This window comes from Geotrypetes seraphini, chromosome 6 (assembly GCF_902459505.1).
Source record: "Geotrypetes seraphini chromosome 6, aGeoSer1.1, whole genome shotgun sequence".
Taxonomy (NCBI): Eukaryota; Metazoa; Chordata; class Amphibia; order Gymnophiona; family Dermophiidae; genus Geotrypetes; species Geotrypetes seraphini.
Genome location: NC_047089.1, coordinates 832,209 through 846,172, shown reverse-complemented (window position 1 = coordinate 846,172; position 13,964 = coordinate 832,209). Strand labels below are relative to the sequence as shown.

Here is a 13,964-nt window from a genome sequence, read left to right as displayed (position 1 = left end):
GGCTATAGCCCACCAAGTCTGCCCATTCCAAGTATTCGCTACCGAATTTACTCCCTTAAAGATCCCACGTGAGCATCCCATTTACTCTTAAAATCCGTCACGCTGCTGGCCTCAACCACCTGCAGTGGGAGTCTGTTCCACTGATCCACCACTCTTTCGGTGAAGAAGTACTTTCTGGAGTCTACATGAAACTTCCCTCCCCTGATTTTCAGCAGATGCCCTCTGGTTGTCGAGGGTCCCTTAAGACAGAAGATATCATCTTCCGACTGAATGCGACCCGTGATGTACTTAAACGTTTCAATCATGTCTCCCCTCTCTCTTCGTTCCTCAAGTGAGTACAGCCGCAACTTCTTTAGTCTTTCTTCATACGTTAGATCCTTTAGCCCCGAGACCATCCTGGTAGCCATTCGCTGAACCGACTCGATCCTCAGCATGTCCTTACGGTAGTGTGGTCTCCAGAATTGAACACAGTACTCCAAGTGTGGCCTCACCATGGATCTGTACAACGGCATAATGACTTCAGGTCTCCTGCTGACAAAACCTCTACGGATACAACCCATCATTTGTCTTGCCCTGGAGGAAGCCTTCTCCACTTGATTGGCAGCCTTCATGTCCTCACTAATGATCACTCCTAGATCACGTTCTGCCGTGGTCCTAACCAAGGTCTCACCATTTAGTGCATAAGTTCTGCATGGGTTTCTCCTATCCAGGTGCATTACCTTGCATTTTTTAGCATTGAAGCCTAGCTGCCAAGTCGTACAATCAGCGAATTACAGTACAATCAGCGAATTACAGTAGATGAATACAAGGTGGTTGAAAGGAAACTTATACATATGTTGAATTATAAGAAATTAACTATTTTACATCTTACAATTTAAAATAGTCGGACACCAGCGAATATCAGGATACAATTATGAAGAGGGAATTTTAGCAGACAGGGAATGTGGATACCTAGTGTGAGGAAGAAATTCAGGATAAGGTGTGGAAGTTATGTTTGCGGGAGAGTGTCTGACTAGGACAAGAATTTCTTAAACAAAGTGGTCTTTAGTTCTTTCCGGAAGATGCTGTAGGTCAACCTAGCAGTATTGATGAGATAGCCTAGCCATGATTACTGTCTACCAGCTTGAAACTTGAAAGTTCTGTCCAGGAAGGTTCGATATCTGCAGCCAGTGATTTTCGGGTATGCAAACAGGTTGTGGTTTCTGGTAGATCTAATGGGGGAGTAGAATTCAAAGTGAGGTAGAAGGTAGTTGGGGGCCATTCCCCAGATTAATTTATAGCAAAAGCAGCCCTTTGTAGAAGGGATTAACGTGATCACTTTTCTTTAGTCCGAATATTAAGCGGACGGCCGTGTTTTGAACTATTTGCAGTTTACTTATGGTTTTTTTAGGTATCCCCAAGTAGATGATGTTACAATAGTCCAGGGTGGATAGAATCAGCGACTGTACCAATGATCTGAAGGATAGAGGGTCAAAATATTTTTTTTGCACCCTTTTCTAAATCTGAGGATGTACATATGTTGTGCTTCTTGCACTGTGCCCTTGAATAGAGACCAGGCTTGCTCTACGGTTTCTGTTTTCCTTGAGCTGTTTCTGAGTTTTTTCCTTACCATTGCTCTTATAGCATCATAGTTCCCTTTCTTGAAGTTGAACATTGTCACTATGGTTCTCTTCCCTTTTGCTGTACTTACTTCTAATTTGTACTGGATCATGTTGTGATCGCTGTTTCCTAGTGGTCCTACTACTTCCACTTCTTTTGCAGGTCCCCCTAGTCCGCTGAGGATTAGGTCAAGAGTGGCATTCCCTCTTGTTGGTTCCTTGACAAGCTGATCCATAAAGCAGTCCCTCACAGCCTCTAAGAATTCTGTTTCCCTCGCATTTGTACATCATTGTGATACTGGGCTAGATGGACTTACTATTGGTCTGATCCAGTAAGGCTATTCTTATGACAATAATGGTCTCTTCTATTTTAGCCTATTTACCATATTTTTTGCGTCATAAGATGCACCTGACCATAAGACGCACCCTAGATTGAGGAGGAAAACAAGAAAAAAAAAACCATTCTGAACCAAATTCTCCCTGCCAGGCTCTCCATCCTGCCCCCCCCCTCCCTGCCAGGCTCTGTACCCTGTTCCCCCTCTTGTTGTCTAGTGGTAGGCCAGGACAGGGCACAGGACAGGGTACAGGGAAGTGCCAGCCTAGTAGCTGGCAGGCAGGGAAGTCTTTCTGTTTCCTGCTCAGCTTTGGAAAATGCACTTCTCTAACATTTTTATTTCCTCTTTTTAAATTTTTTTAAAGCAATTCACATGTCCAGTACAAGGCCTCTTGCCTCAGCTGTACATTTGTTGTAAATTTAAATTACAGTAGTGATTAATTTACTGCAATTCCAGCAGGAGGGCCCCCTTCCCCGGTACCTTTCTGCAGGACCCCTCCCTCCCTGTACCTTTCTGCAGGACCCTCCCCCTCCCAGTACCTTGATGCAATCCTGGCAGTCCAATACTGCACCAGCCGTCCAAGTCCCCATCTGCCGCAGCAGTGGGAGGCAGGCATGAGCCCCAAGCGCACCTGCCTGGTCTCGTGCTGCCGCCCGAATGGTGTCAGCTCGATCCAGCGCTGCATTGGCAAGCTCCCCCATCTATTCCGGAAGTGAAAGGCATGCGCAAGCCCCGAGCATGCCTGCCTGCCTGGTCCTGCGCCGCAGCTCAAATGGTGCCGTCAAATCCCGCGAGTCTCACGAGAACCAACAGCACCATTTGGGTGGCGGAGCAGGACCAGGCAGGTGCACTCGGGGTTTGCACATGCCTTTCACTTCTTCGGCAGATGGGAGAGCCTACCGATGAAGCGCTGGGCCAATCTGAAACCATTCGGACGGTGGCACAGGACCAGGCAGGCACACTTGGGGCTCGTGCCTGCCTGGCAGATGGGGACTCGGGTGGCCGTCCAGCAGGGGCGCCTGCCGATGCAGTGCTGGACCGCCAGGATTACATCAAGGTACTGGGGGGGGGTACGTGGTATTCGCTGCACTCCCTTTTTGGGGATGGAAAAAGTGCATCTTATGGAGCAAAAAATATGGTAGTTTTCAGTAAAGGCAGTATACTGTACAAGATGAAATGCCATGCAACTTGTGTCTAGAACAAGTGTAATCCTCTGAACCTGTTCTCTCTCATCTTACTTAAAGAAAAGAATTGGGTTACTGACCCCCTAAAACTCCAGTTTCTGAGTCCCGGAAAAGACTGCTCACATGATTGTTCTGCTTTCTTTTAAACATTTTGCAGTTCACTTCCCTTTCCTTCCTTGGGTTTATGGGTTTGTTAAGTCTGTTAATAGTCCTGTAGGACTTAATTATTTTAAGTATTGTATTGTTCCCTAAATATTGTAATTTTATTATTATGTTCATCGCTTAGAAATATGATTAAGCAATCAATCAAAAACCTTATTAAACTTGAAACTTGAAGTAGAGCGCAAAGACACACACAGTATGAAATATGCTAATTTAGTATGTTCCGGGGGCAGGTCAGCAGGATCTTACCTGGGACAGCACCTGTATCTCCCAGAGTTACAAGGGCTGGAAATCTTGGCTGGGAAGGAGATGTGGAGTTCTGAGATGAGGCCATGCTCAGTTATTAAGGACTTAACTTCTAGATGTCAGGATGAGCTGAAAATATGAAAAACAGTTAATTTATTAAATATATTTTACATGAAATGTGTGTATAAGTATTTATCACACAAACATACCCATACATATAAATGCACAGTTTTTTCTTCTAATAAGAAATGTGCCAGTACTCAGATGTACTCATAATGATGTCCTGGGTTGAGGGGGGGGTGGAGGGGGCTAGGATTTGAATACTGCTAGAGACAGCATTACATACTGACTCAGGCAGCCTATTCTAGGCACATGGCATGGCAGGCAAGAAAGAAGGGATGGAGTCTGGAGTTGGCGGTGGAGGAGAAGGGTACAGATAACAGGGACTTACTCAATGAGTTGCATTCATGAGGGGGCGCACAGGGGGAAACAAGCGAGGAGAGATATTAAGGGGCTACAGAGTGAATGCACTTGTAAGTCAGTAAGAGGTATTTGAACTGTATTAAGAAACAGATGGGGAGCCAATGAAGTAACTTAAGGAGAGGGGTAATGTGAGTGTGGCGGCTCTTAAGGAATATGAGTCGTGCAGCAGCATTTTGAACAGAGTGTGAGGTGATGAGAGTATGGATAAGAGTTTTGATAGTGTGCTTGGAAAGAAGAGGTTGGATTTTGATAATATTATAGAGAAGGAAGCGACAGGATTTAGCGGCTTGTTGGATCTGAGAGAAGGAGAAAGGGGAGTCGAAGATCACCTTGAGGTTGCGAACTAACAAGACAGGGAGGAGGAGAATGTTATCCACAGAAATAGAGAATGGTAGGGGGTTTAGGCAGAAAGATAAGAATTCAGTTTTAGCTATATTGTTTTAGATGGCGGTGAGACATCCAAAGCAGCAATTTCAGAAAGGAAGGCTGAAATTCTTGTAGAGATATCTGGTATGGAGAGACAGATCTGGAAGCCATCAGCTTAGAGGTGATATTGAAAACCATGGGAGGTTACTGGTGTACTGAGATAGCGGGTATATATGGAGAAGAGGTGGCCCAAGACAGAGACTTGAGGTACACCGATAGATAATGGAATGGCAGAGGAGGAGGATCCACCATAACGATGGGAGAGATAGGAAGAAAACCAGGAGGGAACAGAACCCTGGAATCCCAGCAAGGACAACGTAGCGAGGAGTAGGTGGTGATCAAAAGTATCAAAGGCAGCGGACAGATTGAGAAGGATAAGGGATAAAGTAGAGGCCATTGGATTTGGCTAGGAACAGGTCGTTAGAGACTTCGGCAAGGGCAGTTTCCTTAGAATGGAGAGGGTGTAAGCCCAATTGAAGTGGGTCAAGAATACCTGCAGATTGGATGGTGGCCAATGTTACACTGATTTTTAAAAAGGGTTCCAGGGGAGGTCCGGGAAATTACAGACCGGTACTCCTGACTTCAGTACTGGGCAAAATGGTGGAAACAATTATAAAAAATAAAATTGTGGAACACGTAGACAAACATGATTTAATAAGACAGAGTCAGCATGGGTTCAGCCGAGGGAGATCTTGCCTCACCAATTTGCTTTACTTCTTTGAAGATGTGAATAAACAGGTGGATAAAGGTGAGCTGGTTTATATAGTGTATCAAGATTTTCAGAAAGCTTCTGACAAAGTGCCTCATGAGAGGCTCCTGAGAAAATTAAAGTCATGGGATAGGAGGCAAAGTTCAGTTGTGAATTAGGAATTGGTTATCAGATAGAAAATAGAGGGTAGGGTTAAAAGGTCATTTTTCTCAATGGAGGAGAGTAAACAGTGGAGCGCCACAGAGATCTATACTGGGACCGATACTAATTAACTTATTTATAAACGATCTGGAAACTGGAAAGACAAGTGAGATGATTAAATTTGCAGATGACGCTAAACTTTTCAAAGTTGTTAAAACGCATGCGGATTGTGAAACATTGCAGGCAGACCTTAGGAAATTGGAAGACTGGGCGTCCAAGTGGCAGATGAAATTTAATGTGGACAAATGCAAAGTGATGCATATTGGGAAGAATAACCCAAATCGCAGTTACTGGATATTAGGACCGCCTTGGGGGTTAGCGCCCAAGAGAGGGATCTGAGTGTCATTGTAGATATTTGATGAAACCTTCTGCCCAATCTGTGACAATGGTCAAAAAAGCAAACAAGGAGGTATGGCAAGCTGTAGGGGTGTTTCCGTATTTGCACCTGAAGGTTAGGCCTCTATGACCTCACCAAGCCTGAACCATTGTCTGCAAGAAATCTTTCTGAACCAATGTCTGCAAGAAACTTTCCAGCATGAATTTTGCAAGAAGAAAGAAGTACACAGCTTTGCTGTTTCTGCCTGATGCATTATGGGTATGTACCAGAATGTTATTCTACTCAAGGACATCCATCTGTGCCTTCATAATGGGACTGTGTGATTCTTGGAGAAGTTATCCTGTTCTTATCTGTCTAACGGCCCTGGGTCTACCAGCCTATATGATACTTTACACAGAAAGGCTATTCATCTAAGTTCTGTTTCTGGATTGGTCCGAGGAAGTCATCTGATGAGATCCAAGTGAGAAGGTGCTAATTATTAATTAGTCTGTGTTGGGATGGGAGGAAGCTCACATCTTACCACAGGTGTTCTGCACGCAACCTTTTCTTTTAATAATTAGACCTGAGAAGTTACCTCGTATGACTCTCTGCCTAAGAGAGAGTGATTCGGACTTTAAAACAGCTCTGAATTCAGCACTAAAAGGAACTTGTCTGCCGATGAATTATAGTCTTACCAAGGACTGACAAATACGTGTACCTTTAACAAGGATTTCTGACATCTCCTGAAGCTAACAAGAAAGTTTCCCTTCCACCTAATTTCGCCAGAGAGGCTAATCAGATGGTGAGCATACGGAAATTTTTATCTTATCAGCTTGGGGGTTAGATAAGGAGACAATTGTGATATGGGACAAGGTTTGTAAAGTTACCTTGGTGATACGGTAATCATTTGCTAATCAGGCATTATTATTATTATAAGGAATTGTGTAGTGTGTGTGTAACAAGTAGTTTTACTTAATTATCTAACCAATGTATTGTGATAATTATGTACTGAGTTTCATTTATGTAATCAAATATTTTGTGAACAATATTTAGATATTGCAGCTGGCTTGTGAATTATATTTTTCTATTTTCATAATAAAAGTATTTCTCATTAGCCTGGGTCTTGTGTCGTGTAAACAGGTAATAAAGCAGAACCTGGATCAGCGTTTATGGTTTTCCCTAGACAAAACTAACAAAGACGTAATTTGTTATGTAACTGATTAGTATCTACCATAAATCTTCCTACAAGGCTCACATTTAAAGAGCTACTGTACAGTTGACCAACTTAAATCTTTCTTAGCTTGGTACAAAGATCGGCATAAGAGAACATAAGAACATAAGCACTGCCTCCACTGTGTCAGACCCGAGGTCCATCGTGCCCAGCAGTCCGCTCATGCGGCAGCCCAACAGGTCCAGGACCTGTGTAGCAATCCTCTATCTATACCCCTCTATCCCCTTTTCCAACATAAAATTGTCCAATCCCTTCTTGAACCCCAATACCGTACTCTGTCCTATCACGCCTTCTGGAAGCGCATTCTAGGTGTCCACCACACATTGGTGAAGAAACACTTCCTAGCATTTGTTTTGAATCTGTCCCGTTTCAACTTTTCCGAATACCCTCTTGTTCTTGTAGTTTTCGAAAGTTTGAAGAATCTGTCCCTCTCCACTTTCTCTATGCCCTTCATGATCTTGTAAGTCTCTATCATATTCCCTCTAAGTCTCCTCTTCTCCAGGGAAAAGAGCCCCAATTTCTCCAATCTCTCAGCGTATGAAAGGTTTTCCATATCTTTTATCAAATTGTCGCTCTCCTCTGAACCCTCTCAAGTATCGCCATATCCTTCTTAAGTTACGGCGACCAATATTGGACGCAGTACTCCAGATGTGGACGCACCATCGCCCGATACAACGGCAGGATAACTTCTTTCGTTCTGGTTGTAATACCCCTGTTGATTATACCTAGCATTCTATTCGCTTTCTTAGCAGCTGCTGCGCACTGTGTCGTCGGTTTCATTGTCTTGTCCACCATTACCCCCAAGTCCCTTTCTTGGGTACTCTCATTCAATAATATCCCTCCCATTGTATAGCTGTACCTCGGGTTTCTGCTTCCTACATGTAATATTTTACATTTCTCTACGTTGAACTTCATCTGCCATCTCGTCACCCACACCTCTAGTTTGTTCAAGTCCCTTTGTAATTCTTCGCAGTCCTCTTTAGTCCGAGCACCACTAAATAGTTTGGTGTCGTCTGCGAATTTTATTATTTCGCACTCCGACTCTGTTTCTAGATCATTTATAAATACATTAAATAGCAGCGGTCCGAGCACCGACCCCTGCAGAACACCACTCGTGACCCTCCTCCAGTCCGAGTAGTGGCCCTTCACTCCTATTCTCTGCTTCCTTCCCGCCAACCAATTTCTGATCCATCTATGTACGTCTCCTTCCACCCCATGGTTCTTCAGTTTCCGAAGTAGGCGTTCATGGGGTACCTTGTCAAAGGCTTTTTGGAAATCTAAATATACGATGTCTATGGGGTCCCCTTTGTCCATCTGTTTGTTAATTCCTTTGAAGAAGTGCAATAAGTTCGTTAGGCATGATCTCCCCTTGCAGAAGCTGTCTGGTTATCAGAAGTTTATTTCTTTCAAAATGCTCATTGATGTTGTCTTTTATCAGTGCTTCCACCATTTTCCCTGGAACCGAGGTCAGACTCGCCGGTTTGTAATTTCCCAGGTCACCTCTTGATCCCTTTTTAAAGATGGGTGTAACATTGGCTATCTTCCAATCCTCCGGGATTACGCCTGTTTTCAGGGATAGATTGCAAATTTGCTGCAGTAGTCCCGCTATTTCCTCCTTTAGTTATTTCAGAACCTTTGGGTGAATTCCGTCCAGGCCCGGCGATTTGTCAGTTTTTAATTTTTCTATCTGCCTGCGTACGTCTTCAAGGCTTACTTCCATGGATGTTAATTTTTCTATTTGGTCTCCTTTGAAGATCTGCTCTGGTTCCGGTATGTTGGATGTGTCCTCTTTTGTAAATACAGACGAAAAGAACATGTTTAGTCTTTCTGCCACTTCTTTCTCCTCCTTCACCACTCCCTTCCTGTCTCCGTCGTCCAGCAGTCCCACCTCTTCCCTAGCCGGCTGCTTCCCTTTAACATATCTGAAGAACGGTTTGAAATTTCGTGCTTCTCTGGCTAGCCTCTCTTCATATTCTCTTTTGGCTTTTCTAACCACAAGGTGACATTCCTTTTGATACTTCCTGTGCTCTTTCCAGTTCTTAGTTTTGTCCCTTTTCCATTTCCTGAATGAATTCTTCTTATCGCCTATCAATTTCTTCACTTCTTTAGTTATCCATGCCGGGTCTTTTGTTCGACTCTTTTTGCACCCTTTTCTAAATCTGGGGATATACAGATTTTGTGCCTCGCTCACTGTGTCTTTGAAAAAAGACCAGGCTTGCTCTACCTTTTGCCATTTCTTGGAGGTGTTCCTAAGTTTCTTCCTTACCATTCCCCTCATCGCTTCGTAGTTTCCCTTCTTGAAGTTGAAAGTTGTCGCTATGGTTTTCTTTCCCTTCGGTATTCCTACTTCAACTTTGAACTTGATCATATTATGATCGTTGTTTTCCAACGGTCCCACTACTTTCACTTCCATCGCAGGTCCTCTTAACCCATCTAGGATTAGATCCAGAGTGGAATTCTCTCTTGTCGGTTCCCTGACAAGCTGCTCCATGAAGCAATACTGTGTAGCCTCCAGGAATCCTGTTTTCCTTGCGCATTTTGAGCTTCCAAGACTCCAGTCTATCCCGGGATAGTTGAAGTCTCCCATAATAATCGTGTTACTGCTTTTGCATTCTCACTTCATCTTGGCTTCCATTTCTTCATCGATATAGAAACATAGAAATTGACGGCAGATAAGGGCCACGGCCCATCCAGTCTGCCCACCCTAATGACCCTCCCCTGCCTTTACTTTGCGAATAGATCCCACGTGTCGATCCCATTTGGCCTTAAAATCAGGCACGCTGCTGGCCTCAATCACCTGAAGTGGAAGACCATTCCAGCGATCTACCACCCTTTCGGTGAAAAAGAATTTTCTGGTGTCACCGTGCAGTTTCCCGCCTCTGATTTTCCATGGGTGTCCTCTTGTTGCCGTGGGACCCTTGAAAAAGAAGATATCCTCCTCTGCATCGATGCGGCCCGTGAGATACTTGAACGTCTCGATCATGTCTCCCCTCTCTCTGCGCTCCTCGAGCGAGTATAGCTTTAATTTATCTAACCGTTCTTCGTACGGGAGATCCTTCAATCCCGAGACCATCCGGGTGGCCATTCTCTGGACCGATTCTAGCCTCAGCACATCCTTACGGTAATGCGGCCTCCAGAATTGCACACAGTAATGCAGGTGCGGTCTCACCATGGATCTATACAAAGGCATAATGACTTCAGGCTTACGGCTGACGAAACCCCTACGTATGCAACCTATGATTTGTCTTGCCTTGGAAGAAGCTTGCTCCACTTGATTGGCAGCCTTCATGTCCTCACTGACGATCACCCAAAAGTCCCGTTCTGCTACCGTTCTTGTTAGGATCTCGCCATTAAGGGTATAAGTCCTGCATGGATTTTGGGTACCAAGGTGCATAACTTTGCATTTTTTGGCATTGAAGCTGAGCTGCCATGTCTTAGACCAGCTCTCTAGTTAGAGTAGATCGTGCATCATATTGTCGGGCATTGAATTTTTATCCATTGTGCTTTTGCCCACAACATTGCTTAGTTTGGCGTCATCGGCACGAGGGGGCATTCGGAGAAACTGAAGGGAGATAGGTTCAGAACAAATGCAAGGAAGTTTTTTTTCACCCAAAGGGTTCTGGACACTTGGAATGCGCTACCGGAGGAAGTGATCAGGCAGAGTATGGTACAAGGATTCAAACAGGGATTGGACGGATTCCTGAGGGATAGGGGGATCGTGGGATACTGAGAGAGGTGCTGGGATGTAACACAGGTATAGAAAGCTAACCAGGTAATAAGTATAGAAATCCAACCAGGTCGTGCATGTGCAAGACCGGAGGGTTAGGACTTCGATGGGAAGATAGGACTCAATGGGAAACCAAGGTGGCAAGGGGGCCCCTTCTGGTGACTCAGACAGGCCGTGACCTGTTCGGGCCGCCGCGGGAGCGGACTGCTGGGCGGGATGGATCTATGGTCTGACCCGGCGGAGGCACTGCTTATGTTCTTATGTTCTTATGTACCTCGGAGCCCTTCTGTCAAGTCCCTTATAAAGATATTGAACAGTATCGGACCCAAGACAGAGCCCTGGGGCACTCCACTGATCACCTCCGTCATTTCAGAGGGGGTGCCATTCACCATTACCCTTTGAACCCTACCTCCAAGCCAGTTCCCAACCCACTTCGTCAATGTGTCGCCCAATCCTATGGAACTCATCTTGCTTAGCAACCTGCGATGAGGCACGCTATCAAATGCTTTGCTAAAGTCCAGATATACGATGTCCAGGGACTCTCCAACTTCTAGCTTCCCCGTCACCCAGTCAAAGAAGCTGATCAGGTTGGATTGGCAGGATCTCCCCTTAGTAAATCCATGTTGACGGGGATCCCGTAGGTTCTCTTCATTCAGGATCGTATCTAATTGGTGTTTGATAAGAGTTTCCATTAGTTTGCTCACTATTGATGTGAGACTCACTGGTCTGTAGTTTGCCGCTTCTGTCTTGGAGCCTTTCTTGTGGAGTGGAATGACGTTAGCCTTCTTCCAGTCCAACGGGACGCTACCTGAACTAAGGAAGAGGTTGAAGAGCGCTGACAGCAGCTCCGCCAAGACATCACTCAACTCCCTGAGCACCCTGGGGATATCTTCGGTTTGCCCAGGTGGTCGATAGTACAGGCCCATCTTTATCTCAGGCCCTTTCCGTCCCGGTATTTTAACCCATAACGATTCCAGTTTGTTGGTCATCTCTGCTGTATCCGCTCTGGTCGAGTGTATGCTTTCTTTTATGTATTTCCACCTCCTTTCTGTCCTGACCTGTCCTGGCGATAGAGCTTGTACCCCGGCTATGCTGTATCCCATTTGTTTTCTTCATTCCACCATGTTTTGGAGACCCCAATGATGTCTATGTCCTCAGCTTTGGCCATGACTTCTAATTCTCCCATTTTGTTCCTTAGGCTTCTTGCATTGGTATATATGCAATTTAAATCCTGGTATTTTCTTGTCTTCATTTCCTTTCACTGTGTTTCGATCTTTAGTTTCTTCTCTTGTGCTACATTCCTCCTAACCTCTTCTTCTGGGTTAGTCAACTCCTGTAATTTGCCCGTTTTTTCTTCCCAGCCTTTTTCCCCCTTAGTATCTTCGCGGGATACCTTCTTCCGAATCGTCGCCATTTGATCGACTGTCGGCTTTCCCCTTCTTCTTAGTTTAAAGCCTGTTCTATTCCTCTCCTGACGTTTGCTAGAAGTCTAGTTCCCGCTGCGCTCAGGTGTAGTCCATCTCTCCTGAAGAGCTTGCTCTTGCCCCAGAACGTTGTCCAGTTCCTCACGAAGTGGAACCTCTCTTCCTCACACCATTTCCTCATCCATGCATTTATTGATTGCAGTTCCTCCTGCCTCTTCACATCTGCCCTTAGTACCAGTAGAATCTCTGAGAACACTATCTTCTGAGTCCTTATCTTCAACTTCCTTCCCAGAATCTTGAACTGTTCTATCAGAGCTGGGTGGTGAAGACAAAGACTGTGTCTGAATTCAAGAAAAAGTGGGGCAAGTGGGATATCTTAAGGAGAGGAGGAGGAGATAGTGGATACTGCGGATGGGCCATTTGACCTTTATCTGCCGTCACATTTCTATGTTGGGTTCAGATAGAGCAGATTGCAGTTGCTGGTCATGCATGTCAAGCTTTACCTTGGCTTCCTAGGGCTGAGCTTTGTAGGCATCAGCAGATGGCAACTCCTTTTTTGAATCTTATAAAAGTCATGGACACCAGATGCCTCTTTGTGCACCAATAGTCAGATTTGTACATAAAGTTGAAGAGTGCTCAGACATTTTAGACAAATGATTATATCCACCATAGGGAAGCTCCTTTCTCAATCATAGCACTACTGTCTGTACTGACTTGCTATGATTGTATGTAAAAATACAAAAACACTTGTCAGTGCAGTGAAATGTGATTCAAGAACCACAACAGCTAAGGGGCTCATAATCGAAAAACATCCAAAAACCGGACTAAGTCGGCACTTGGATGATCATAAATGAAAGACGTCCAAGTGCAGATAATCAAACCGGGTTCTGGACGTATTGCTAAACGACCTAGTCCTTCATAGTGCCGCTGAACGACCATAGCTAAACGGGGCATTTCAGGAGGAGTGTCAAGGGCAGGCTTAGACTTAGTCGTACAGCACAGGATCAACGGAACTTGGACGTTGTGACTTAGACCATTTAAAACATGGTCTAAGTCACAAAAAAACCACCTAAAGTGATAAGCACTGCAAACACATAAAACAGACCCCCCCCCACCCACACACTACCCCAGTGACCCTCCCCCACCCCATAAAAATATGAATCACACCTTGAAAATTCAGCCTCTAGAACATCATCACCTGGCAGCCTGGCATAGAGAGGGGGGGGGGGATATGATGATGACACAAAGTTGTTAAATGGCAAAAGGATTGTGGAAAATTGCAAGAGGAGCTGGTGAGACTGGGCGTCTAAATGGCAGATGACGTTTAATGTGAGCAAGTGCAAAGTGATGCATGTGGGACAGAGAAATCCAAAGTGTTAGGAAAAGGATCTACGTTGAAACGCTCAGCTCAATGTGCGGCGGCTGCAGCTGCTAAAAAAGCAACTCGAATGCTAGGACGTGCATGTTCAGTAAGGTCTTCTGGGCAGGCACTGTGGTCAATCCGTTCAATTTCGATGAGCACTTTACCTCCTGTGAATGCTTCGTATTGCATCGCCCACGTCCTTCCTTCGGCTGCTCTTTGCCTGACTCACACCGACGCCTTCTCGCTACGGTTACCTGCTCCCGGCTCAGGCTCGTGCGCTCCGATCGTCTCGAGCGCAGTTGCCAGGGACTCGTACGCCACTGCTGTTGCCAAGGGACGGGGGGCGGCAGCGGCCAAACTTCGCACAGGCGGAAGGCGAGGCGAGAAGAGAGAGAATGAGGGCGGGGCACAACCAGAGGAAAAAAGAGAGACTGGGACAGATCGAAGGTCCATCAAGCCCATTGGCCAACCCAGGTCCCAAGTACCTGGCAAGATTCCAGAGCTGAGATTGTGATGTCATAATGCCTCATTCCTCCAATGGCCAATGCCTAAGAGTGAT

At 45.3% G+C, this 13,964-nt stretch overlaps 1 protein-coding gene across 1 annotated transcript in view; it reads right to left on the bottom strand.

Annotated features, from left to right (window-relative positions):
- The window catches only part of DNHD1 (dynein heavy chain domain 1), a 681,063-nt gene extending 667,345 nt beyond the window's left edge, over positions 1-13,718 (bottom strand). The window contains exons 1-2 of the mRNA XM_033948490.1: positions 13,570-13,718; positions 3,529-3,654 (exon numbers count right to left, since the gene is read on the bottom strand). Coding sequence (XP_033804381.1) covers positions 3,529-3,613 — 85 coding nt within the window. The 5' untranslated portion in view covers positions 3,614-3,654; positions 13,570-13,718. The remainder of the gene's footprint in view (positions 1-3,528; positions 3,655-13,569) is intronic.
- Between the last annotated feature and the right edge of the window lie 246 nt (positions 13,719-13,964).